This window comes from Oncorhynchus masou, chromosome 14, assembly GCF_036934945.1.
Source record: "Oncorhynchus masou masou isolate Uvic2021 chromosome 14, UVic_Omas_1.1, whole genome shotgun sequence".
Lineage (NCBI taxonomy): Eukaryota > Metazoa > Chordata > Actinopteri > Salmoniformes > Salmonidae > Oncorhynchus > Oncorhynchus masou.
Window position 1 is genome coordinate 11,845,292 of NC_088225.1, and position 27,387 is coordinate 11,872,678.

General features: G+C 41.2%; 3 protein-coding genes across 5 annotated transcripts in view; 2 read left to right on the top strand and 1 right to left on the bottom strand.

The window, feature by feature from the left end:
- The window catches only part of LOC135554234 (TRIO and F-actin-binding protein-like), a 28,051-nt gene extending 15,020 nt beyond the window's left edge, over window positions 1-13,031 (top strand). For both annotated transcript variants that reach the window (XM_064986398.1, XM_064986397.1), the window contains exons 12-13: window positions 10,260-10,459; window positions 10,579-13,031. In XM_064986398.1, the coding sequence (XP_064842470.1) occupies window positions 10,260-10,421 (162 nt within the window). In that variant the 3' untranslated portion in view covers window positions 10,422-10,459; window positions 10,579-13,031. The remainder of the gene's footprint in view (window positions 1-10,259; window positions 10,460-10,578) is intronic.
- Window positions 13,032-13,324: 293 nt separating this feature from the next.
- LOC135554236 (NADH dehydrogenase [ubiquinone] 1 alpha subcomplex subunit 6-like) lies at window positions 13,325-15,857 on the top strand. The gene is made up of 3 exons (XM_064986402.1): window positions 13,325-13,495; window positions 15,290-15,405; window positions 15,640-15,857. The coding sequence occupies exons 1-3, from the start codon at window positions 13,357-13,359 to the stop codon at window positions 15,769-15,771; spliced, it is 387 nt and encodes a 128-aa protein (XP_064842474.1). The 5' UTR covers window positions 13,325-13,356; the 3' UTR covers window positions 15,772-15,857.
- A 1,703-nt stretch (window positions 15,858-17,560) lies between these two features.
- Window positions 17,561-25,345, bottom strand: LOC135554235 (protein FAM234B-like). Of its 2 annotated transcripts, none has more exons than XM_064986401.1 (13): window positions 25,249-25,345; window positions 23,625-24,173; window positions 23,098-23,220; window positions 22,591-22,842; window positions 22,319-22,434; window positions 21,996-22,155; window positions 21,756-21,894; window positions 21,475-21,675; window positions 21,018-21,099; window positions 20,753-20,917; window positions 19,508-19,628; window positions 19,172-19,401; window positions 17,561-19,060 (listed from the first exon to the last, which is right to left on the bottom strand). In XM_064986401.1, exons 1-12 carry the CDS (start codon window positions 25,283-25,285, stop codon window positions 19,172-19,174), a joined length of 2,175 nt encoding a protein of 724 aa, XP_064842473.1. In that variant the 5' UTR covers window positions 25,286-25,345; the 3' UTR covers window positions 17,561-19,060. The 2 variants fall into 2 exon arrangements, with proteins under 2 accessions (XP_064842473.1, XP_064842471.1); XM_064986399.1 differs by having other exon boundaries at window positions 19,154-19,401.
- Window positions 25,346-27,387: the final 2,042 nt, after the last annotated feature.

Genomic DNA, 27,387 nt, shown 5'->3' on the forward strand with positions numbered 1-27,387 from the left:
CATGCTGTTTTATTAGGAAAGCATGCTGTTTTATTAGGAAAGCATGCTGTTTATTAGGAAAGCATGCTGTTTTATTAGGAAAGCATGCTGTTTTATTAGGAAAGCATGCTGTTTTATTAGGAAAGCATGCTGTTTATTAGGAAAGCATGCTGTTTATTAGGAAAGCATGCTGTTTATTAGGAAAGCATACTGTTAGGAAAGCATGCTGTTTTATTAGGAAAGCATGCTGTTAGGAAAGCATGCTGTTTTATTAGGAAAGCATGCTGTTAGGAAAGCATGCTGTTTTATTAGGAAAGCATGCTGTTAGGAAAGCATGCTGTTTTATTAGGAAAGCATGCTGTTTTATTAGGAAAGCATGCTGTTTTATTAGGAAAGCATGCTGTTAGGAAAGCATGCTGTTAGGAAAGCATGCTGTTTTATTAGGAAAGCATGCTGTTTTATTAGGAAAGCATGCTGTTTATTCGGAAAGCATGCTGTTTATTAGGAAAGCATGCTGTTAGGAAAGCATGCTGTTTTATTAGGAAAGCATGCTGTTTTATTAGGAAAGCATGCTGTTTTATTAGGAAAGCATGCTGTTTATTCGGAAAGCATGCTGTTTATTAGGAAAGCATGCTGTTAGGAAAGCATGCTGTTTATTAGGAAAGCATGCTGTTTTATTAGGAAAGCATGCTGTTAGGAAAGCATGCTGTTTTATTAGGAAAGCATGCTGTTTTATTAGGAAAGCATGCTGTTAGGAAAGCATGCTGTTTTATTAGGAAAGCATGCTGTTTATTAGGAAAGCATGCTGTTAGGAAAGCATGCTGTTTTATTAGGAAAGCATGCTGTTTATTAGGAAAGCATGCTGTTAGGAAAGCATGCTGTTTTATTAGGAAAGCATGCTGTTAGGAAAGCATGCTGTTTTATTAGGAAAGCATGCTGTTTTATTAGGAAAGCATGCTGTTTTATTAGGAAAGCATGCTGTTTTATTAGGAAAGCATGCTGTTTTATTAGGAAAGCATGCTGTTAGGAAAGCATGCTGTTTTATTAGGAAAGCATGCTGTTAGGAAAGCATGCTGTTTTATTAGGAAAGCATGCTGTTAGGAAAGCATGCTGTTTTATTAGGAAAGCATGCTGTTTTATTAGGAAAGCATGCTGTTTTATTAGGAAAGCATGCTGTTAGGAAAGCATGCTGTTAGGAAAGCATGCTGTTTTATTAGGAAAGCATGCTGTTTATTCGGAAAGCATGCTGTTTATTAGGAAAGCATGCTGTTAGGAAAGCATGCTGTTTTATTAGGAAAGCATGCTGTTTTATTAGGAAAGCATGCTGTTTTATTAGGAAAGCATGCTGTTTATTCGGAAAGCATGCTGTTTATTAGGAAAGCATGCTGTTAGGAAAGCATGCTGTTTATTAGGAAAGCATGCTGTTTTATTAGGAAAGCATGCTGTTAGGAAAGCATGCTGTTTTATTAGGAAAGCATGCTGTTTTATTAGGAAAGCATGCTGTTAGGAAAGCATGCTGTTTTATTAGGAAAGCATGCTGTTTATTAGGAAAGCATGCTGTTAGGAAAGCATGCTGTTTTATTAGGAAAGCATGCTGTTTATTAGGAAAGCATGCTGTTAGGAAAGCATGCTGTTTTATTAGGAAAGCATGCTGTTAGGAAAGCATGCTGTTTTATTAGGAAAGCATGCTGTTTTATTAGGAAAGCATGCTGTTTTATTAGGAAAGCATGCTGTTTTATTAGGAAAGCATGCTGTTTTATTAGGAAAGCATGCTGTTTATTAGGAAAGCATGCTGTTTTATTAGGAAAGCATGCTGTTAGGAAAGCATGCTGTTAGGAAAGCATGCTGTTTTATTAGGAAAGCATGCTGTTTTATTAGGAAAGCATGCTGTTAGGAAAGCATGCTGTTTTATTAGGAAAGCATGCTGTTTTATTAGGAAAGCATGCTGTTAGGAAAGCATGCTGTTTTATTAGGAAAGCATACTGTTTATTAGGAAAGCATGCTGTTAGGAAAGCATGCTGTTTTATTAGGAAAGCATGCTGTTTATTAGGAAAGCATGCTGTTAGGAAAGCATGCTGTTTTATTAGGAAAGCATGCTGTTAGGAAAGCATGCTGTTTTATTAGGAAAGCATGCTGTTTTATTAGGAAAGCATGCTGTTTTATTAGGAAAGCATGCTGTTTTATTAGGAAAGCATGCTGTTTATTAGGAAAGCATGCTGTTAGGAAAGCATGCTGTTTTATTAGGAAAGCATGCTGTTTTATTAGGAAAGCATGCTGTTTTATTAGGAAAGCATGCTGTTTAGTAGATTACAGATTAAATAAATGATGTACTTCAAAGGGTGGGTGTTGAGCTTTATGCTTGTTTCCAATATTGAGGGTCTTGTTCTGGTGACATGATCATCGATGCTTGGCTGTTGTTTGACAAATAGAAATTCTCACTTTTTTATCCATAATAATCTCATAATTTAGGGTCATCTGCGAGCTATTGGCTTGAGTGCATTTGCCAATACCAGAGTGGGTACACTCGCTATATAACGCAAAAACATTTAGTGAGAACCATCAGTAGAGTTGAAAATGTGATGGAAACTCATTTAACTTAAAATATATGTTTATGTGCATTATGTCATCACGCACACACAGCCTTTTCTCCACAAGTCAATTTGATGGAAACACCTCTGATGGGAAAATGTGCATACTCTTGTTTTTATGCATATTTTTGAATATTCACATGACAATCTGTCACCAATTTGATGGAAACCTAGCTATTGATACATTTTCCAATTTTCCAAAAATGTGGCATAAGTGAAGGCTTTGATTTGTGGATAAACAGATGGAAAATTAGTCTTAGAAAACATCTACCAGAAAAAGTATTAAAAGGTATTAGAAATGCATCAAAACACAGAATGTTGAAGTAAGACCCCTGCCAACTAATATCAGCACTTTGTTTGATATTGGATAAATTGATTACCTTCTGTAAATCTAGGAAATATTGCTTTGTAGTTTCATTACCAAAAACTAAGATATTTTCTTATTTCTCTCCCTCGTGAGCAGGGAAGATAATGAAAGTTCATAGTTGTCGTGGTCATTTCCTGTATTACTAAACATTGAGAGCAAACCACACACAGGTCAGGGTTATATTATAAAGTCCATCTTTAATTATATGAGCTTCACCATAGCGCTGTTTGACTATCGGATCAATTCAGTGTCTATAAATGAATTCTCTGAGAGTGCTTACAAAACAATTCTTAGTATCATTTATAGCCAAGACACCATCTCAACTCACATGACGAAACACAGATCTTAGGAACATTACAGAGGAAGACTTTACTTGAGAGAGGAGGATCCCATAGCCAGACAGCATTAGCTATAAATTATCATTCAGTTTGTTCTCCTAAACTAAGTTCTTATCTCGTTCTTGGTACAACATAGTACCAAACCATTACCTCATCCAATGGCATATATCAATTGTCAATTCTAGATACTACAATCTCAAATACCACCCCTCCTGGACAAGATCAGAAAAGACAGTGAGCCTCTTAGGTCATATACCAAATCAAGATAAGGGCAACCTCAGAGGGGACATAGATACATTCCCATAAGAAGACAAGCCTCCATTCTGTCCTCCTCCCCTTCTGATATTCTTCATAGCATCACATGGTTTAACAGATGCATTGCCATATGAAGACAAGCCTGACCTCTCCCCTCTCTGGGCCCCTAGTGACTAAGCCCTGGAGAAGAGAGAGGAAAATGCAACTGCCAAAAGAAAACATCCTAATGACAAATATCTCACATAAGCATTATTATGTAAATAAAACATCTTATCTATGTTACCCAACTAATTCTGATTCAGCCACGACACAGAGCATTTGGAAAGTATTCCTTGACCTTGACTTTTCCCACATTTTGTTACCTGACAGCCTAAAATTGATAACATTTAAAAAATATTTTAAAAAATCCTCATCAATCTACACACGATACCCCATAATTGTATGCCGTCATTGTAAATAAGAATTTGTTCTTAACTGACTTATAAAGGTTCAATAAATAATGACAAAGCAAAAACTTCTTTTTTTTTGCAAGTTAGAAAAAAATGGATTTAACTTAAGTATTCAGACCCTTTGTTATAAGACTCGAAATTGAGCTCGGGTGTATCCTGTTTCCATTGATCATCCTTGAGATGTTTCTACAACTTGATTGGAGACCACTTGTGGTAAATTCAATTGATTGGACATGATTTGGAAAGGCACACACTTGTCTATATAAGGTCCCACAGTTAACAGTACATGTCAGAGCAAAAATCAAGCCACGAGGTCGAAGGAATTGTCTGTAGAGTTCCGAGACAGGATTATGTCGCGGCACAGATCTGGGTTAGGGTAGCAAAAATGTCTGCAGCATTGAAGGTTCCCAAGAAAATTGGCCTCCATCATTCTTATATGGAAGAAGTTTGGAACCACAAATACTCTTCCTAGAGCTGGCTGCCTGGCCAAACTGAGCAATCGGGGGAGAAGGGCCATGGTTAGGGAGGTGACCAAGAACCTGATGGTCACTCTGACAGAGCTCCAGAGTTCCTCTGTGGGGATGGCAGAGCCTTCCAGAAGGACAACAATCTCTGTAGCACTCCACCAATCAGGCCTTTATGGTAGAGTGTCCAGACAGAAGTCACTCCTCAGTAAAAGGCACATGACAGCCCTCTTTGAGTTTGCCAAAAGGTACCTTAAGGACTCTGACCATGAGAAACAAGATTCTCTGATGAAACCAAAATTTAACTCTTTGGCTGAACACCAAGTGTCAATTCTGGAGGAAATTGGGCACCATCCCTACGGTGAAGCATGGTGGTGGCAGCATCATGCTGTGGGGCTGTTTTTCAGCAGCAGGGACTGGGAGACTAGTCAGGATCGAGGGAAAGTTGAACGGTGCAAAGTACAGAGAGATTCTTGATGAAAAGCTGCTCCAGAGCACTCAGGACCCCAGACTAGTGCAAAGGTTCACCTTCCAATAGGACAATGGCCCTAAGCACACAGCCAAGACAACGCAGGAGTGGCTTTGGGAGAAGTCTCTGACTGTCTGGGTGGGCCACTCAAGGAGCCCAGACTTGAACCTGTGCAGCGACGCTCCCCATCCAACCTGACTGAGGTTGAGAGGATCTGCAGAGAAGAAATGGGAGAAACTCCCCAAATACATGTGTGCCAAGCTTGTAGCGTCATACACAAGAAGACTTGAGGCTGTAATCACTACCAAAGGTGCTTTACCAAAGTACTGAGTAAAGGGTCTGAATACTTAAGGAAATGTGATATTTCAGCTTTTTTTTATTTTTATACATTTGCAAAGAAATTCTAAACCTGTTTTTGCTTTGTCATTATGGGGTATTGTGGGTAGATTGAGGAAAATGCATTTTAAAATAAGGTTGTAATGTAACAATGTCGGAGAAGTCAAGGGATTTGAATACTTTCTGAATGCACTGTAAGGAACGAGTAATGGTAGACCTGTCAATTAGTTATAGTGATTTTACTCATACGTTTTTTTTATTTATTATTAAGTGGTTAAATCTCGTTATTACAAAAAAATCTAACGGAATTACTGCAACTGAATTTGCTATAATGGACAATCGTAAGTCACAAATGGGACTGTTGCGGTGACCATTTTACTGCTTCAGCTGCAGTCATGACCGCAGTAAAATTTCACGTGACTGTTGATTCACAATCTCCTGATATGCAATCTATATGTGCTTTGGTAGTACCCAACTTGCTAACAACCATCAGGTCCTAATGTCCTGGTGCTCAGGGCTCTATTGTCCCTCTAACCACGAACATCAATGCAAATGCAGTCAAAATTAACATAAAATTTATGATCAAAACTGTAGGCCTATTCTACTTTTATAACTCACATCACTGTGATGATCAAGTTCAACTGCAGGTTGAAACCGTGTAAAACATGGTCATTGTGGATGTTTTTTCAAAGCTTAACAATGAAATGGACAGCTCTCTAAGGTGATGATAAATTCAAAACACCCATATGCATATTAGAGCTTATGCTTACGCGTAGGCTGAATTATAATTCTGATTGTGTCATTATACAATACATAGCCTACCGCATATTACGCATGGCAGAAAAAAACATCAAACCAAACAGATGTGCCAAAGACAAGGCTCTAGCCTATACTCTAAAATGAAACACCTTTGAGTAATCACCTTTGAGTGTGAACTGTTATTATACATACTGGTTACATTGCTGTTCTCCAACATTTCTATCCATGAGTCTGTGAGAGAATGACTAGCCCTAGGCATTGCAGTTGGTTCGTTGATTGTGCAGGGCTATTTTGAAAAGCCTAGTAATGGATATATATATATATAAATTCATAATTAATTGGGTGAAACACCACCTTTTTAGCGATACAGAATCTCACCCCCAGGCATTTCCATCTCCTACGCTCTCTCCTTTTTATTCCTTTCTCGAGCGCGCAGAGGGACTGTCAACCCTTTTATCAAGTATGTTTTGTTGCGAAAACATGTTACTATCGATGTTCCCGAAGAGATTTCAATTGGTTTCTCAAATGGAAACACTGGGTAGCTGCAGGAACAGGGTTGGGGAGCCCATGGCATACATAATACTGGGTAGCTGCAGGAACAGGGTTGGGGAGCCCATGGCATACATAATACTGGGTAGCTGCAGGAACAGGGTTGGGGTGCCCATGGCATACAGAGGACTGGGTAGCTGCAGGAACAGGGTTGGGGGGCCCATGGCATACAGAGGACTGGGTAGCTGCAGGAACAGGATTGGGGAGCCCATGGCATACAGAGTACTGGGTAGCTGCAGGAACAGGGTTGGGGAGCCCGTGGCATACAGAGTACTGGGTAGCTACAGGAACAGGGTTGGGGAGCCCGTGGCATACAGAGGACTGGGTAGCTGCAGGAACAGGGTTGGGGAGCCCGTGGCATACAGAGGACTGGGTAGCTGCAGGAACAGGGTTGGGGAGCCCGTGGCATACAGAGGACTGGCTAGCTGCAGGAACAGGGTTGGGGAACATGCCCCTCAAACCATGTGAAGCATATGGAGTGAAATAAGTGTTGTGATACTTATTTCTCAGCTGCTCATATTAAGCACATGCTCTGCTATAAAGCCAAAGTAGCCTACCGTCATCACTGGTGGGAAAGCGCGCGGCCTCCATTCACTATTCAAGTGCATACGGATGACATGTCTTTTCCCCCTGTTCCTTCCCATTTGATAATGTGCTGTTCTAAATTAAACTAATTATACATATTAGTAAAGACGAGCTTCAATTTAGAATAGTCTGATGGGTGAAAATATGATCACTTGAGAGAACAGCTGTGCAGACTGAGGCAAGGAACAGAGCACACGCTTTTATTGCTACCTTCTCAAATCCTCAATAGCCTACAGTCACATCATGCAGCCCATATGTTTTGATTTCTAAGACATTCTAAGGTTTTTACCATTCACAACTAACATTGCCAAATAACTCAATCTAGTGTAATAGCCAGATAACAGGCAGTAGGTCAACTCCTATTCTGTTCTTCTGAAATACATTTTCTTCATATCATGTTTCTTTTGACCTGACTAAAATAAATAATGTATTTATTGTGATAGTGTATAATCAATTTTATTAGATTTTTTTTTGCAAAGGTGCGCATCAGGTGGAGGCAGCTTGGAGGCCTGGGGATACTAAGCATGCGTGACAATAACCTGCTGACAAACTGTCATGACCGCCACAGCTCTAGTCACAAACAAGTTGGGTCACCTGCTACTGTTTCCCTTCCACTGGAATTTTGTTATGTTCAGCTCATAACTGTTTTAATTTTTCTGGTGGTCAAACCAAGCGTGTTAAAAATGTCTGTCTGGACAAGCTCTCTCTCGTGCGCTCTCTCTCGTTAATGTCACCTCTCCCAGCTCTTACTTCCACCTACCCATGAGCCCCCTCTTTCCATTAACTGTAACTAGCATCCTCACCCACTGAGCACCGACCGACAAGGGATGTCGAAATTTGGTCAGTCCACCCTAGCCTTGATGTTAATGTCCGCAGATAGGTTCAGATTTGGTCAGTCCACCCTAGCCTTGATGTTAATGTCCGCAGATAGGTTCAGATTTGGTCCGGCCACCCTAGCCTTGATGTTAATGTCCGCAGATAGGTTCAGATTTGGTCCGGCCACCCTAGCCTTGATGTTAATGTCCGCAGATAGGTTCAGATTTGGTCCGGCCACCCTAGCCTTGATGTTAATGTCCGCAGATAGGTTCAGATTTGGTCCGGCCACCCTAGCCTTGATGTTAATGTCCGCAGATAAGGTTCAGATTTGGTCCGGCCACCCTAGCCTTGATGTTAATGTCCGCAGATAAGGTTCAGATTTGGTCAGTCCACCCTAGCCTTGATGTTAATGTCCGCAGATAGGTTCAGATTTGGTCCGGCCACCCTAGCCTTGATGTTAATGTCCGCAGATAAGGTTCAGATTTGGTCCGGCCACCCTAGCCTTGATGTTAATGTCCGCAGATAGGTTCAGATTTGGTCCGGCCACCCTAGCCTTGATGTTAATGTCCGCAGATAAGGTTCAGATTTGGTCAGTCCACCCTAGCCTTGATGTTAATGTCCGCAGATAGGTTCAGATTTGGTCCGGCCACCCTAGCCTTGATGTTAATGTCCGCAGATAAGGTTCAGATTTGGTCCGGCCACCCTAGCCTTGATGTTAATGTCCGCAGATAGGTTCAGATTTGGTCCGGCCACCCTAGCCTTGATGTTAATGTCCGCAGATAAGGTTCAGATTTGGTCAGTCCACCCTAGCCTTGATGTTAATGTCCGCAGATAGGTTCAGATTTGGTCCGGCCACCCTAGCCTTGATGTTAATGTCCGCAGATAAGGTTCAGATTTGGTCCGGCCACCCTAGACTTGATGTTAATGTCCGCAGATGGGTTCAGATTTGGTCCGGCCACCCTAGACTTGATGTTAATGTCCGCAGATAAGGTTCAGATTTGGTCAGTCCACCCTAGCCTTGATGTTAATGTCCGCAGATAGGTTCAGATTTGGTCCGGCCACCCTAGCCTTGATGTTAATGTCCGCAGATGGGTTCAGATTTGGTCCGGCCACCCTAGCCTTGATGTTAATGTCCGCAGATGGGTTCAGATTTGGTCCGGCCACCCTAGCCTTGATGTTAATGTCCGCAGATAGGTTCAGATTTGGTCAGTCCACCCTAGCCTTGATGTTAATGTCCGCAGATAGGTCCAGATTTGGTCAGCCCACCCTAGCCTTGATGTTAATGTCCGCAGATAGGTCCAGATTTGGTCCGGCCACCCTAGCCTTGATGTTAATGTCCGCAGATAGGTCCAGATTTGGTCAGCCCACCCTAGACGTATTTCACAAGTTTGGATAGTACAGTGAGTAGAACACAGCGTGCAGTCAAATACAATACATTTATTTGCATTTTTTGTTTAACTATGCAAGTCAGTTAAGAACAAATTCTTATTTACAATGACGGCCAACACCGGCCAAACCTGGACGACGCTGGGCCAGGGTCCATGATGTAATTTCGTTATCGTAATTCAGTTACCAGGTGTAAATCCACTTCACTTACTGTACTTCAATAACCGAAATAAACTCACGGTGCCATGTCATAGCTGACACCGCATTCTTTCTGCAGACATGTTTGAATCTTAATTCAGAGAAGATATTTAAGAGTTTTGAAAGAGTGAAAAAAAACTGAATAATTCCGTTACCGTGTAATTAGCCACAACAAGCTGCCATGTGGGGAATCGCAGGTGGCTCGTTATCTTATTGATACCATTTTTTTGTTTTGACGTCATGTTTATGCTAAAATGGCTAGAATTTTCTAGCTAGCCAACAACTAACAATGCATTTGAGTGACATTTTGAGACATAGTTTATCGGTTGTCAACAGTCTAAGAAACCCTGTTCCTGATGTACTGCAGGATTTTGTTCCAATTAGGCACCACATTTGACCAACTGAGCTAATTGATCAGCTCGGTGATTGCCTAAATTCAACACACGATCAAAAACATGAAGTGCCTGCAGCACTCCAGGACCAGGGTTGCCAACCCCTTCTGTTTTTCCCCATAGCTACACACGTGTCGGTTTTGTTTTTAAACAATGTGTAGCTGGAGACCACTTTAACTCTACACACAAACTGGAATGTTAATCACAAGAGCAAAGCAACAAGTCCTCAGGCTCTTCTGTCCATCCCGAACTTGTATGTCTGCCCAGAGTGGAAGAGGTATACTTTGTCTATCTGATAAACCTCTGTCTGTGTGCCCTTACCCCTATAGGAGAAGCAGTCGGCCTGTGAGCGGTATAAAGAGGTGCACGGGGAGCTGAGTGGTATGAAGCGCAGGAGCGAGCGGGAGATCCAGAGCCTTAGGGAGCACCTGAGATTGGCCATGGTTGCCCTGCAGGAGGGCCAGAAACTAGGCAACAGCCTGGAACACTGAGACACCGCCTCAAGGGCTCGGCTCAGAGACACGGAGAGGTATAGACGTAGCTCATTATTAAGAGATACAGTCATGCTCACACAACTTTGAAATAGTTGATTACATTGATCTTCTATGATGAAACTGTAATTGCCTAATATTTTTTTGTTTTTTCTAGTTGTGTGGGCACAATGGTGACTGAAATAGGAGAGGAGCAGAAGTCTTCGCACCAGAAGATGCCGGCTCGGGGGACCACGATAGTGCCTTAGCTTTCAATCATGCAGCCGATGAGCGGCATAGACTAGTATCAGCTGATCGGTCATATTACACTGGGTTGAACAAATTTTAATCTGCACTTTTTAAACTTTTTTTCTGTTGATGTGCGAGAGTTGAGTGAATGAAAATATTGGTCTGAGAAACTGGATTATTTGTGTAAAGACTGTTGCTGTGATGTATTTGTGACCTGAAACAGCACTGGATTACCTTTCTCTGCATACCTACCTACATGTAGACCTACTATTTACATGTTGACAGTAGCCAACATATAAACAGTTGGTCAACATGTTGACTACTGTCAAAAGCTGAATAAGGAAGCAGGATATAATTCTCGCCAAAAACCAAACTATTTTCATTTGAGCGTGGATTTGTACAGACTGAGTCATTCCATGCCATTTCAGCAAGCCATGAAACCCACCATCTCAAGATTGTTCCAAAATAGTTTCTGTAATTGGCAACGGGAAAGATTGACATTCCTGAAACATTATTTTGTTTAAACTTAATTTGATCTCTGAGAAAGCTAAGTGATTGCACCCAAATTGGCATTATTTTTTTAATTTATAGGATTCAAGAATTCACATAATATTCAATAAATAGAGTTCCCATCATCCGATTTGGACCAAACTTCTTCCTACTAATGAGTAAGACATGAGGAATCTAATAACATTGTCAAAAGCCACCCGCAGACTCACCACACAACACATGCCAATCCAACCCCAGCAACCAGTAGACATGATCAGTTCTCTATGTTTTAACAAGTAGTATGAAGTTGCTGCTTGGAGTACTGCTTCTCCATACTATAATGTATTCCCTATGAATCTGGTGATGTTTTTTTTTCTTATCCCCCCTGTTCAGAGAAATTAGTCATTGAAGTTTACTTGCATTATTTACCATGAAGTAGTGTGAAAGTACTAGGTTTTGACCACTAGATGCCGTGGTCCTGCTATACTGCCGCACTCATCACTTTTTCTGGTCTCTTGTGTTTATTGAATTGATCACATTTCCTTTGTAAACACAACCAATAGATTTGGCTCATTATGAAAATACATTGTGTGGCCATCCTCGATTTCAAGCCAGTCCTCTATGAAAGCAATTGTTTGTCATTTTATGCTTAATATGTGTCCAGGAAACTGCCCCCTTGTGTGAGGTTTATTCCCTTCAAAAAAGGTCTGGATTAGTTCCTGTTAGACCATTCCTGGTGAACAAGAAAACCATTTAAGCTATAGCAGTTCTAATGGTTTCAATAGTATGGTCTTCAATGGTATAAGTCTCAAACATACAGTGTATGGTGTTTTGTAATGGTATTGGGTTGGATTTAATGCTAAATTTCACTAATCCCAATGCTGTTTCCTAATAATTTTATTGAAAAACATGACTGCAAAGTATTTTTTTAGGGTTGTCACATTTTAGTCCCTAGCCCATTTCTCCATCAAAGTTTTGGACTTGTAGAAAAAGTATTCATATGAGAATTGCACCATAGGGATAGCTCTCTCAGAAAGTTACCACTTATTGGAATATTCAAGGAACTTGTTGAACATAACTGAAACTGATGTTGGAGTGGTATTGGCATTTTTTGGGCTTTACTCATTGGTAGGAATAAGTTTAGTCCAATTTGGGTGCAATCAACTAGCTTAATTTATGAGATCAAATTATATATAAACAAAATGTTTCAGGAATGCTAATCGTATCTCTTAACTACATAAACAATTTTAGGACCGTTTGAGACAGTGGGTTTCAAGCCTTTTTCTTGTGCTTTTTGAGGTGGAACGACCTTAATATTATATATCAACAATGGTTGCTCGGTGATTGTCATTGTACGCATTTTACTTCGCAAACCTATTTGTATCTTTATTCAGTGTAATATATCATCTTACAATGTGGGTCTCCATTGTGAAGTTAAACTTTATAACAATTTACCATTGGGATTGATACAGAGAAAGTGGTTTGGTACTGTAAATTCCTGGGAAGCCAACTTGGAAATCACTCATTCCTCTGTGTAGATACAAGTCATTTGAATGTGTGCTTTCTGTTTCATATAGTGCCTTCTGTGACTGGAGAATTACATGTAGAAGTTCGATGAAATATCGTCTTGCAAGGATTTTTGATGAGGCTAAGAAGATGCATGTTGCGATCCTTTCCCAACCTCCGAACATTGTGTAGGCATGATTGTTTGTGCCACAACATGTCTAGTGTTGCGTCAATGAGCCAATTTTTTTTTTTTTGTATCATGTATTTTCTGAAGAGATGATAAAGTAGACAACTGTCTTTTGACAAGTGTTTTTAATATTTAATGTAGGGCATGTGATATCTTTGTAAAGTACCCTCGTTTTACAAGCAATAAAATGCATGTTTATACAGCGGTGTGAATCATCCATATTCAGCTGATTTACACTAGTCTCAGAACTCTGTACTAGGCCTAACTCGTAATGGTTTATAGGCTAGTCTAATGGCATGAGTGAGGTCGGGCACTGATGTTGGGTTATTAGTCCTGGTGTAACGGATGTGAAACGGCTAGCTTCGTTAGCAGTGATACGCGCTAAAAAGCGTTTCAATCGGTGACGTCACTTGCTCTGAGACCTTGAAGTAGTGGTTCCCCTTGTACGCTAGGTGGCAGCACTAATACGTTTCAAGTCCGAAATATTAACCATGTTAACCAGAGAAGAAGATAAAAGAAACAAACATGGCGTCCAGTGCGGCGACTCGGACAGCCGCTGGTGCTGCTAAAGTTGTCAAACCGATTTTCAGCAGGGATCTGGAAGAAGCCAAGCGCCGAGTTCGGGAACTGTATCGTGCCTGGTACAGAGAGGTTCCAAACACAGGTAAAACCAGCTCTCCCTTTGTATTAGATCCACACGAGCTAGATCCCAGCGTCAAGGTCGTGCAAATACAGCTAGCCAACGTTAACTAGCTGTAAGGCACTCTAAATACATATTTATTTAACTCATTGGCTACATATCATGTAGCTAACATACTTTCAATCTAGGGCCAGACTTAGCTAACGCGATGCAACCACACTGAACAAAAATATAAATTGTAACATGTAAAGTGTTGGTCCCATGTTTCATAAACAGAAATCAAACATCCCAGAAATGTTCCACAAATTTGTTTACATCCCTGTTAGTGAGGATTTCTCCTTTGCCAAAATAATTTATCCACCTGACAGGTCAAAAAGGTGATTAAACAGCATGATCATTACACAGGTTCACCTTGTGCTGGGGACAGCAAAAGGCCACTCCTAAATGTGCAGTTTTGTCACGGTACACAATGCCACAGATGTCTCAAATTTTGAGGGAGTGTACAATTGGCATGCTAACTACAGAGCTGTTGTCAGAGAGTTTGTTTGTTTCTCTACCATAAGCCGCCTCCAATATTATTTTAGAGAATTTGGCTGTACGTTCAACTGGCCGCACAAATGCAGTCCACGTGTAACCATACCAGCCCAGCACCTCCACATCCGGCTTCTTCAACTGCAGGATCTGAGACTAGCCACCTGGACAGCTGAGGAAACTGGGTTTGCACAACCAAAATTTGTGTCGAAATTCTGCCAGAAACCGTCCCGGGGAAGCTCATCTGTGTGCTTGTCGTCCTCACCAGGGTCTTGAGTTCGGTGTTGTTACTGACTTCAGTGGGTAAATGCTTACCATTGATGGCCACTGGCATGCTGGAGAAGTGTGCTCTTCGCGGATGAATCCCAGTTTCAACTGTACTGGGCAGATGGCAGACAGCGTGTGTGTATGGTGTTGTGTGGGAGAGCAGTTTGCTGATGTGAACAAGAGTGCATCTTGGTGTGGGCAGGCATAAGCTTCGGACACTGAACACAAATGCATTTTATCAATGGCAATTTGAATGGACCGTGATGAGATCCTGTGGCCCACTGTCGTGCCATTCATCCACTGCCATCAACTCATGTTTCCGCATGATAAGCAACTGTACAAAATTCCTGGACGCTGAAAATGTCCCATTTCTTCCATGGTCTACATGTTCACCAGACATATCACCCATTGAGCATGTTTGGGATGCGCTGGTGCACGACAGCATGTTCCAGTTCTCACCAATATCCAGCAACTTCGCAAAGCCATTGAAGAGGAGTGGGATAACATTCCAAAAGCCACAATCAACAGCCTGCTCAACTCTGTGAAGATGGCATGCTGCATGAGGCAAATGGTAGTCACTCCAGACACTCACTGGTTTTCTGATCCACTTCCCAACTTAATTTTTTTATTTTAAAGGTGTCTGTGACCAACAGATGCATGTCTGTATTCCCAGTCATGTGAAATCCATAGATTAAGGCCGAATTAAGTTATAACAATTGACTTTCCTTTTATATGATTTTTTTTTAAATTGTGGCATGTTGCGGTTTATACTTTTGTTCAGCGTACTAGCTAAAGCTACAAAGATAGTCGATGAGCTAGCTAGCTAGTTTATCGTCATTAACCACCTTTTTTTTAATGACTGGACAGTACAATACACTTCCTACATTTGCAGATAGGCCACATGATTAGAAATTTGATATGTATGGAGTGTGGTAAGTAAATGTATTAATATGTGTATTTATTTGAGCTTGTTGTGGGACGTTTATAGGATGACATCTTGTCTTATGTTTTGTCCCACAGTGACTACCTTCCAGCTGGACATCACAGCTCGCCAGGGAACAGACAAAGTGAGGGAGATGTTTGACAGGAACAAGCACGTCAATGACCCCCGTGTGATTGACATGCTTGTCATTAAGGTTAGTCTACTCTGCTCCCCAATCAGTCAATTTGCTCTCATGCAGTTAGCCTAGTTTATTAGTGGCACGGTGGGTTAGTGTTATAACTGGGCTGTCATGCTCTACATCATTTTACATGTGACTCATCCAAATCGTTCAAAGAAAACAACTTTGACAGGATTATTTACAAAGCTCAAAGGTCATGTATCAAGTGTAGTGAGTGATGCTTTCTTTGCATACTTTTGGTTACAATAGGGTAAGATGGAGCTGCAGGAGACCATCAATGTCTGGAAGCAGAAGACCCACATTATGCGCTATTTCCATGAGACGGAGGTACCACGCCCTGCAGACTTTCTGTCCAGATTTTATGTTGGACATGACAATTGAACTGCTCCCTGTACTTTCCACCCTGTTTTGTCCAGTGTAACAGAGGCTTCCCCTTATTGAAATGTAAATATACACATGATACCCAATCTTGTCAAGTCCTCATTGTATAAATGTTTTTATTTTATGAAAACAGTTATGGGACTGTTACTTCCCACTTGAAGTCGGAAGGCTCTCCTTGTGCACTGCAAAGCTATTCCTCTGCATTGCCACAGTAGAGATGCTTTAATGTGATACAGAAGTGTTTGTGCAAACTAGCGCTTATGATCACTAAGTTCAGAAGATGGATGCTGAGACCAAGGAATATCTGTATGGTTGTCATGGACCCTGTGTTCAATAAGCCAGTTGATAATCTCTGAATAGTTTAATGATGAATGACATGTCACTGACGGACATTACATATAGGTCGACTTTATTACATCAGTTCATCAACAAATGTAACTGGTTGGAATAAAAAACCTATATCAGAAACCAAATAAATAGGGACACCTATGCAGGCCTGTCACCTGATTAAGGCCTTCCCAAATAATTCAATATACCCAGAATGATTGAAAACAGAACAAATATTTCCAGAAATGTAGTATATATCACTGGCTAAATCAAAAGCAACTTCAACTGATCCAAGGGTTTCCTCTTGCACATCGATGTATTTTATTTAGTAAGACTTATCTGTACTTGTAAACGTTATCACTAGGGAGCAATTAGTCCTATCACTTCTCTAAAACAGCTCTGTATCCAGGCAGGCACACATCACAATGGATGGGGAGAGAAGCACCAGAAAGGCTTTGTTGAGTTTGAGATCCTCAAGTCTTTTCAGCTGTCACAAGTCTTCCCATTGTCTGAGAGGCAACACATTATGCTCTGTTGGGGGAGAACACAGTAATAGGCCTCACCTTCCCTGAAGTCAAATGTCATCTTTATTGCTTATATGTTAAGAGATCAATTTTCTAAAGTTGATTTTATTGATCATTCTACATACATACCCAGGTCATATATATTGGAGAATACAGACCATTCAGTCATCATCGTCATCATCCTCAGGGACAAAGATGTCATGCTCTTCCAGCAGTGCAGCAAAGTTCTTGCTGATCAGAGTTCCCACGTACAGGAAGGGGATCACAACCACAGCAATCCGGAAAAGGCCAAATGAGGTCTGGATAATTGTCAACAATTCCATCACAAGAACATATGTTAGCCTGCAATGCTGTGTGATTTTATACACAATGACAACCAGTCTAAAATAAAAAATGAATGTCATAAATAATTTACATGATGCATGCTTTATACATTTAAACATGCATGTATTTAACACTTCCAGTGAAATGGAGAGGTATAGGCTCAGAGATCCTACCTGAGATTGAACATTCCTATATATATTAATTAAGTTATAAGATATAATTGCAAATCTTGCCTGGCCATTTTTTCATACACAAATACCTTCTAGGCACCTTCACAAAATCCCCCCCTTTCATTTCATAAATGACCTGCGCATATTTTCACAAGAGAGCGCTCACCTTCTTGGGTTTTGGCAAAATACCACCTGATGCTGAGTACACAACTGTTCGGTACTGAGATAGTGCCTCTCCGAAGCCAGTAGCATAAAACCCAGAAAATGTTGGTACACTGTTTTTCAACACCGAGAGTCCGGCCTGACGAACCAAGAACGACGCCATCTTCCAAGCATTTGACGCTCGTAGCAATGCGGAGAGATCATTTTGGATGCACCCAAGCACCGCCCCCGAGCCTGCGCCCTCCTTTACTCGAATATTTCTCATGATTAATTAACAAACAGTGTTTTTATGATAATTTATTGCGAACGGAGCTGAATCCGTAGTACAGTTGTATTACAAAACACTACATTTGTAGCAGCAAGAATTGCAGCAGTACATTTATTTATTCATGTGATCTGTAAATGTTTTCTAGTATTTCAGCAATATTAATATTTACAAATACCAATGGCAATAAGATGCACAGTTACCACACATGGCACTCGGTAATAATGTATCATCACTACAATAGTTATTGATTAAAGAAATGTAAACCTTTCAGTAAGTAGCTTATCAATAAATACTGTCGGAGAGAGTGGGGTAAATTGAGCCATAAAGTTAGATTAGCCACCCCTTGTTTCTAAGAAACCATACAACAACATTAATCATGTGACCAAGTAGCAGAGGCACACAAGGTCTTATCTGATGTCAGCCTGAGCTTGCTAAACATATCAAGAATCTCGCAGACCAGTTTCGTGGGCTTAGTACACAATTATTTATATATTTTTGCATTTATGGGCTATGTAGCCTCATGCAGAGAACTTGCCTGTGAATTGGCACATGGAAACAACATCCCTGACAACTGGTCATGAAATGGAAGTGTTGATGATGTTGAATAGACTGATATATATCTGATTGTAGACATACATTTCAGATACACAAAACACCACACCCCCATTCCATGAATGAAACTTTGACCTACCAGCACCCACTTACCCCAAGGCAGCTCAACTCACCCTGTCCTTATGCATACCCAGGGTAAATTGTGCCAACAAGACACTTTTTTTATGAGCTGTTTTCAAAACTTAAATATTTACATGAATTCTGATTATTTTCAGGGATACACAACATCCTGAAATATATGTAGATATCAATGTTGGAACGAATACAGTATTTCTCTTGATGTAGTGATGCTGAATGTAAAACAATGGCTCAACATACCCCACAGCCAAAATATGTACAGGCCCCCTTTACATAACTGGGTAATTCTGCTTGAACACAGACCACAATTACCTAATTCAAAAAAGTGCATATGAGAGGGGAATGAATGTATTTGGAGGAATGAACTGGGTAATTGCCTCTCATTCTGTAGATTAAAAATATACTAAACGAGTGAGGTGCCATTGGACACCTTCCACCTACACCCCTACCTTTCAAATCATTGTGCTTGATCTCCAGAAGTTTATTCTATGTACTTACTTCCATATTTTGATTTCCATTCACCCCAAACAAGGTAAATAGTCAATGATATATTAAATTCAATATTAAATAAAAAGGACTGGTCATAAATAAATAAGTCAACTCATAATATATACACATATAATACAAATACAGCAAAATAAATATATTTCAGCAAGTGAGATGAGTAATAATATAAATTAAAATCGTACTTTGGACAAAAGTGGAAATGTAAACAGCTTGAGATAAATCTCCTTCACTTGGTGTGTATCATGGGGTTTCCACAGGTTTGGTCCCGCCAGTGGTTTCCCTCGGATCATGTAGAACCAGCAAATGATAACTCCTCTCTACACAGGAAAACAAAATGGTGTGTTTCGTCATCCGAAACTACAGACACCACAAACATCATGTCATATAAAGCATATTCTGGACATACTTACTGTTCCCTCAACTTTTACCTAATGGTTTTTGAAGGTGAGACGCCTGAAGAACTTGTTTATCTCAAATACTCCAGGTCTGACTGGTACCCCTGCGGTGCTGCTCTCTCCCAGCCTCACAATCTGTCCAGCAGTGATTGCTGCCCTGAGGCTCGTGCTCTTCACCACCCGAGACCCAGGCCCCAGGCCAGAGGTAGGCCGGGAGGACACAGTAATGTAGGAGGCATCCTTCTGCGGCTCCTGGTAACTCACTAAGACAGAGAAAAGGGGAGAAACAGATGATCAGCAGTGCTACTAACAACAGCCATAATCATATGCACAATTATAAAATAATAAATACAGCACAGCACGTATCACCTGCAGCAGTAAGAATGGTGTCTGTGGTGCTGGCGAGCTCCAGGAGGATTGTGGGATATGCAGGATGTAACATGTAGAGCTTTCGGATGACTGGCATGGCTTGAACCGCCCCTGGTGCCACCTGTTAACAGAGCAAGACTTAAAATAGATTTCAACTACTGATCTCCATAGTACGATAGTTAAAGGATTACATATTTGTGCCTATCGGGTTGGGGTTAATTCCACAAATTACAGGAGAGACACCAAAAGGGACTTTCTTTCTTCCAACTGCCAAACTGAACATTGGCTATTGTTAACATTCTGGCAGCAGGGTTTTGGTTAATTCCACTAATTCAATTCTAATTCAATTCTCTCTTCCTGTAATTTCAATTTAATTTAATAAAAATTAAATGTTAGTCAATTATCCAAAGCGTCTTCTAAATAACTACGGTCAGTCTTTGAATTCAGAAATAATTAAATTCCTCTCAATTCCAATGCTAGGTAAATTCCAATAATTTTAATTCCCAATTGAATATTATCCCCAACAATTCCACAAATTAAATTTAGAAATGAAATTCCCTCAGGCTTTCAGGCTCATCACATCCATGTTCACACAGCCTAGTTATACTGGAAGTTTATATACTGGAAGTTTAAATTATTATTTAAATTATTTTAAACAAATCATGCAGTACATTTTTCAATAATAACTGCATTAATTCCATTAACTGGAAAATGTACAAATATTAAATTCCCAATTTTTTTTACAATTCCAACTCAAACAGTTCAAACAGTCTAATTCCAATTCAAACAGTCTAATTCCAATTCAAACAGTTCAAACAGTCTAATTCCAATTCAAACAGTTCAAACAGTCTAATTCCAATTCAAACAGTTCAAACAGTCTAATTCCAATTCAAACAGTTCAAACAGTCTAATTCCAATTCAAACAGTTCAAACAGTCTAATTCCAATTCAAACAGTTCAAACAGTCTAATTCCAATTCAAACAGTTCAAACAGTCTAATTCCAATTCAAACAGTTCAAACAGTCTAATTCCAATTCAAACAGTTAAACAGTCTAATTCCATAACTTGATGATTGTTGAAATTAGAATTGAATTCAACATAAATTCTCCACTTCATGAGTGAATTCAATTAAATTGGAATTGACCCCAGCCCTTGTGCCTATACCACTGAAGGATGAACCAACATAACACATTCTCTCATAGAAAATGTATTCCTGCTCCTTATAAGCATTAAACAAGGGACTCACAGTTGTCTTGGTGAGGTTCTTTGGTGGTCTTACGGGGTCACCGGCCCAGAAAAGGAAAGCTGATTGACCAGATGTCATGATTGAGGTACCTTCCAGGTCAAGGCGTGGACAAATAAACTCTGTCTCCCACAGACTACGCCCACTGGCTCCATCAACCACCTGAACCTGAGATTACAGAGAGATGGATGGTCATCTTTGTAAATATGTACAACTATCTGAGAAGTATAATAGCTATAGGTGTAAGTGTTTGTAGAAGAGATTATACTTTTCTCATTCTAGGGGCGCCAGACTTCTGTATGAGGAGATCTGGGATTCCATCATCGTTGAATTGGCCTGGTGCTGGACGACTGAGACAATGATAAATGATTCAGGTTATTTTAGTTCTATAACTTTATAGGGCAGGGGTTTTCAAACCTCTCCTTCTGGGATCCCCAGTCGTTCCATATATTTGAACTAATCTAGAGCAAGCACACCCCATTCAACTTGTCAGCTAATTACCAAGCCCTTGAGTAGTTGAGCTAGTTCAGGTTTGAAAACCACTGTTATAGGGTATTACTTTATAGTTTTATATATTGATTTCTGTATTTTTGGGGAAAGTGTTGCAAGAAAGGCACTGCACTTGTGCACATGACAATAAAACTTGAAGCTATCCCTTTTAATGCTTAGTCATATACACCCTAATGATAAACTTCTCCATATATCATGGTGACCATATTTCCTACCTGTGTATGGCTGAGGAGGTAAGAGTCCACTCGGTGTGTGCGTCCTTCTCTCTCAGCACAGAGAGCTTGCTGGAGAGCTTGCCACACACCAGCACCCAGTCACTGCGGCTGGAGTTGAGGTTGGAGATAGTGTCCAGGCTGTTGTGGTTGTTACACAAGCCAGCCACTAGGGGGACCAAGAACTCCACTTGCTCAGTTCCACTGGACAGAGAAAGTCAAACAGTCATTCAAACACGCACTCTATTGTAATTGTGTAACCAAGCACTTTTTTTAGCCTTTACCTGGAGATGTGTATGAGGGAGGAGTTGGTTTTCCTAAGCTTCTCCCAGCCGGGGTCCTTCAGTCTCAGACCAGGGGATATGGGTGTTTTTCCAGTAGCCCGAGTGTAAATATCTCCCAGGGATACAGCCTCTACAGTGCCTGAGTTAGTATAGCAGATACATTATCAGACATTTAGTCATTTCAGATGAGAAACAGATTGTTCAAAGTCACTGTGCTTGATATAAAAGTGTATCCCTTACCTAGTCCAAATAAAATGTAATATGCCCCCAGCTGTGTCTCATGAAACAGGGGACCAATCAGCTTTCCAGAGACATTAAAGGTCGTGAGGTTAAAGGTCACGGGATGTCCAAGCAGAGCTCCAGTCAGCCCAGACAGCAGGAGCAGTGAGAGGTCAGACACCTGAAAATAAGTTTGAGACAGTTTGGTGGGAGTCTTCTAGACCAGTGACTGAAGATTTATGAGTATGGTCTATATTGTAATAATAATAATATGATTTATATAGTAACAATTGTCTTATTCCAGCAATAAATATGTATAGGTGCCAAGCCAGAGATTGTCATACCTGGTCAGCAGGTAAAGTGGCAATCAGCAAGTCAGGAACAGAGTCACCTTGGAGATCTGGCAGAGAAACTGCCTGGGACTGGATCTCCCCTGGTGCTACTGACCACAGCTTCTTCCCTGAGGAGGAAAATACAATAGGTTACTCCTTACTGAACATTAAACTATTAACTACAACACATTATTAATACATCTACACAACTGCTAAAATGTTCATGCTTGTAGCTGTGAAACTGAACCATTAAAAGCCTTGCATTTCTGTGGTTGTTGTCTGACCTGTGGTGCCGTTGACAGCAGTGAGGTGTGCAGACTCGATGAGCAGACACACGGGGCCGCGAGCTCTGTCTCTCTGGGCAGATAGGGGAATGGCGCTGTTAGGGAGGGCTCTGAGGGCAGCGCCCCCTGCTGGCAGTGGTGATGGGTGGGCTTCGTACTGCAGCCCACACTGGATGGACTCCACAGGATCCCTGAGGACCCTCCTCCAAAGCACCTCACCACTGAATGCAGATAGGGCCACCACACTGTACTCTGGGAGAGACAGAGAGGGAGAAAGAGAAGGGGGTAAAGGTGGGTGGGGTTTATTACGTGTGGCAAATTGTGTGTTCTCAGCAGTTTACTGGGGCTAGCAGGATTAGATATGGAGATTAATATTACATAATCACTGGTAGATTTGTATGGTGTACAGTGAGGAGATGGGCTTGAGAGAGAATAATGCCTAAAAATTAGGGTTGAAAATATCCTCTTCGTTACTACGACAATGTCCCTTGCTGTTTCCATAGATACCTTTGTTGTTCCCCACAGAACGGGAGAGATGGGTATTGTTGCTCTTTTGAGTGACTCCTATTAGCACATCCTCAACTGAGTCATTGTCAACATCCCACAGTGCAAGAGGAGGTGGGGTAACACCTGAAGAAGAAAACCACTGTTACAGACAGGAACGGTTTGTAACTACTATTTACTAAACTAGACCTGCGGTTGCTTTGCTAATATGCTATTATAATAATCACGGTAATGTGTAATCTTAGTAATCCAGACTGTGTAATATCCACCCCCTGACAAAGACAGTCAGATAAATCTGATTTTTGTGTTCTCAACGGCTTTCTCATACAGTTGACTTTATTGTAATGTTGACTGTGCTTATCTTAATCTAAAGCACTAGTCTACTCAGAGTCTGACCAGTCGGACCTGACCTGTAGTTTTCTCTTTCTCTGCTGTGAGGGAGAGGTGTATTGGTATCAGCAACCAGCAGCATACGGGTAAACTGTAGTCTGTTTCATGTGTATTGTTTATACATTAGACTCCTCACTCACCTCCCACATGATCACCCAGCTCTTTCTCCCACTGTGGCCGTTTGTCCAGTTCCCCATGCTGACAAGGCACCAGAAAGGCACACAGCAGCACCACCAGCATGGCACAGACCAGAGGCACCAGGAAAAACGCTGCCCGGATGGCTCCCCTCACCTTAGCCTTCTTCCCGTCCGGGTCAGCACTGGCACTGACACCCAATCCAGGGCCACCAGAGGCCCCAAGCCCCCCTCCATCCTCTACTCCCTCATCCCTGTTTGTCTCCCTCTGGCTCCAGTACTGCATGCCCTTCTCCTCTCTCTCCTGCCTCTTTTTTCCAGGGAGCTGTTCTCTCCACTCATCTTCATCCTCCTCTTCCTCCTCTGCCTCCTCGTCATCCCCTACGAGCCTCCCTGTTCTGCTCCCTCTCAGCTCTGAGGTACCTGTACCCATGCAGTTGCCCCTCCCCAGACCATTACGGGGATAGTTGAGGACCAGGTCGTCCTCCTCGCTCTCGTCCTCACTGTCGGCCTGAGTGAGGGGGTCATACTCTCCAAGCTCCGAGCCCTTCTTCCCTGTGAGGGACATACACACAAAGACACACACGGTTAACCTTTTACTGCAGTGGGCTAAATCAGGGTCACACAGTGTTTCTTGGTAGTCTTAAACAAATCTACGTTGAAACAAAAGTATCCACCTGACTCACATGGTTATGGGCTTAAAAATAAATGTCAGATATAGAGTTGAAATGTATTACATTTTGAGTTTGCATCCCCATATTACACTTAATATATATCACAGAAGACTGAAATATAACAAAAACTTATGACATAGAAACACCGGATAATGTTTATTAATTATGACATTCTGAAAAATATTAATAACATTCCACCCTTGAGGTCACAAGCGCTCGATTTGGTCATTTGACTGCAGGTCAGAGGTCTACGGATCTATTCAGGAAACAAGGCCCAGGTGAAAACTAGAATGATCTGATAGAGCATGGTTGTGCCTGATAGAACGACAAGCATCCCAAAAGAACAGGGAAATTACTCAAATGTTGTTTATTTTAACACCAAATGAATTCTGTTCTACCCTGGTCCCAGATCTGTTTGTACTCTTGCCGACTCTATTGTTCATTGTTTGGCATGACAATGATTGCCAAGTTAAATGAATGACGCCCATTACATGACCTTATTTGTAGTTATTTGTTGAACACGAGATTTAAGCAAGTAGCTAAATCCGTTATAACATTATTATGACAGTGAGCACTGAGCAATCAAGCGACTTCGACGAGGCACCTTATTGTACTGTACAGTAGCTAGCTAGTGCGCCACATAGGATTGTGAATGATGCAATGTTTTTCTATTAAAGCTTGAAAAGAAACGAAATATCAAACATTGAAAATAAGTATCGTATTTCATCTCTCAATTCTGGACTGTCATTAAACAAATAAAAACATTATTTTGTGTTATTGCAATCAACATTACTGTAATGTTAGTCACAGCTGGCTGTTCTAGCTAGCTCACATGAGCTAACTGAATGACACAAAAACAAACATTGAAACACGACTGGTATAAACACTACACAACATCCTTTTCACCCAATCAACCCTTATATCTATTTCCAAAATAATTGCAACGCGTCTCTTACCAGGCAATTTGAGAGCACGGGACAAAGCTGCAGCCATTGCAAATTGTAACGGCGCTGTGCTGCCGAATCAATCCTCTCATCAGACGGAGGCGCTGAAGAACTGCTATGTGTTTGTGAGTGTGTTTGTGGACGTTTCGGGACTGTAAAAGCGAGTGCATTCTGGGAGACGTGTTTTCTTACCAAACATAGTCGCAGAGAGGAAGAGGCTAAGTCAGCAGATGCTATTTAGAAGTGGGGTGTATTCATGAATGCCAAGGGAAGCCAGAAAATCCCCCCCAAAATTGACCAATAACAAATGTATTTTTCGTCTCTGCGTTTTCATAATTTTCCTTCAATGCGCAAGAGGCTGAATGTATCTTACCAGAGAAAGTATCCAAGAGAGCAAAACAGCGCCCCTCTTTCCACGTATGCATAGGCCATCTCATGCGGTCTGGTCATAAAGGGTATGACATTTCTGCCGCCCGTAGTATTGAATGCAAGGGAAGCCAGTGAGCATTTGGTCCCCCTTCACAAAAAAAAGATAAATAAAATAGCCAATCAGCGCTGAGATAAACTCCAAAAAAGTGTCAAGGGAAGCCAATTTGGATTTGGTTTCACCCCTGTCACAGAGAAATATGTCATTGATCAAAGCAAATTGAATTATTGCATCTCATTGTGTTGTACTCCGGTGTCGAGCTTGCTAAAATTGTCCCTTTCCTAAATTACCCATGGATGGGGATAGGGATTTGGACTTGTGGTTTTACTTAATTCTCCGTACTCGCCAATGACGGCGATTCTGATCCAATCATAAAATACATTGTGCCCCTGAACTGAGAGGATGGAAGGTCAATATGTAGGTTGTAACTAGATATAGAAGGCTAATGTTAACTAGCTAACATTGCCCATGAAAGGAAGTTAGGGTAGCGAGCAAGCATTTTAGCCAGGTAGTTTAGGGCAACAAAAAATACAAGTGTCAACAGGAAAGAGAGCAGGATGACATTGGCGTTTCTCTACAAGTAGGGTGCGTCAACATGTTTTTTTCTACTTGCATGAACGCACATAGACACAAATCAGAACCATTGACAGCCACATCCTATTTATCTTACATTGGACTAAATAGTTTTTTGTATATTTTAGTTGTCCCTGTATTAGACTAAGCATGGGAGATTTGATGGTGTTGAAATGTCGAAGATGAAATGGTGCTGAAATAGTGGAGGCAGCTCCTGTTTTCATTGCGGCTTGCAGTAACTCTCAATGTTTCTAAATCAATAGTTGTTTAATAGTCCGAAAATGTTGGAAACATCAACTTTCTTGACCATGTTGTAGGTCATGAAATGGTTTGTTACTGTAAAGGCTTCTAGGAGTAGTGGGTGGAGGAGTCAGGCGCAGAGAGCAGGGTAGTTCAAAACGTGGATCTTTATTCCAAGAACAGAGTAACGGTCACGCCACACACAAGGGCGCATAAATACACAGTCCAACAAACAGGCCGAAACTGTCCGGTAAAACAGAATCCACACACCATGAATAGAAAAACAAGCCTGCACAAAAGCCGGCGGGCCTACCGGGTTTAAATAGCCCAAAACCCAAACAAGAAACAGGTGAAACTAATCAGACAAAACTAAGAAAAGGGGATCGGTGGCAGCTCATAGGCCGGCGACGATGACCGCCGAGCGCCACACAAACAGGAAGAGGCACCATCTTCGGCGGGATTTGTGACAGTTACATGCAATATGCTTTGTGGACTTTACCAGACAGAGATTACTCTCCGGTTTTGTGATGAAACAAAGGTGTGGTTGAATTTATTCTGCCACTGTGTCTTCTTATTATCTCTGTTTTAGGTATATATCCCGGCGCAAGGCATATTAACTAACAAGTTATAGAACAAACAAGCAATTATCACAGCTCATACACCATATATACAAAAGTATGTGGACACCACTTCAAATTAGTGGATTCGGCTATTTCAGCCACACCCGTTGCTGACCGGTGTATAAAATCGAGCACACTGACATGCAATCTCCATAGATAAACATTGGCAGTGGTGGCCTTACTGAAGAGCTCAGTGACTTTCAAACTGACATTGTCATGGTATGCCACCTTTCCAACAAGTCAGTTTGTGAAATTTCTGCCCTGCCAGAGCTGCCCGGTCAACTGTAAGTG

Bases quoted from the DNA above. Each gene is read 5' to 3' on its own strand.
- LOC135554235 (XM_064986401.1), bottom strand. From the start codon at position 25,285: ATGGCTGCAGCTTTGTCCCGTGCTCTCAAATTGCCTG. The intron at 22,156-22,318 runs GTATGACAATCT...ACTTATTTTCAG, and splicing joins CCACTTTACCTGCTGACCAG to GTGTCTGACCTCTCACTGCT. The intron at 19,629-20,752 runs GTGAGTCCCTTG...CTCTGTTAACAG, and splicing joins AGAACCTCACCAAGACAACT to GTGGCACCAGGGGCGGTTCA.
- LOC135554236 (XM_064986402.1), top strand. From the start codon at position 13,357: ATGGCGTCCAGTGCGGCGACTCGGACAGCCGCTGGTGCTGCTAAAGTT. The intron at 13,496-15,289 runs GTAAAACCAGCT...TTTGTCCCACAG, and splicing joins CAGAGAGGTTCCAAACACAG to TGACTACCTTCCAGCTGGAC. The intron at 15,406-15,639 runs GTTAGTCTACTC...TGGTTACAATAG, and splicing joins TTGACATGCTTGTCATTAAG to GGTAAGATGGAGCTGCAGGA.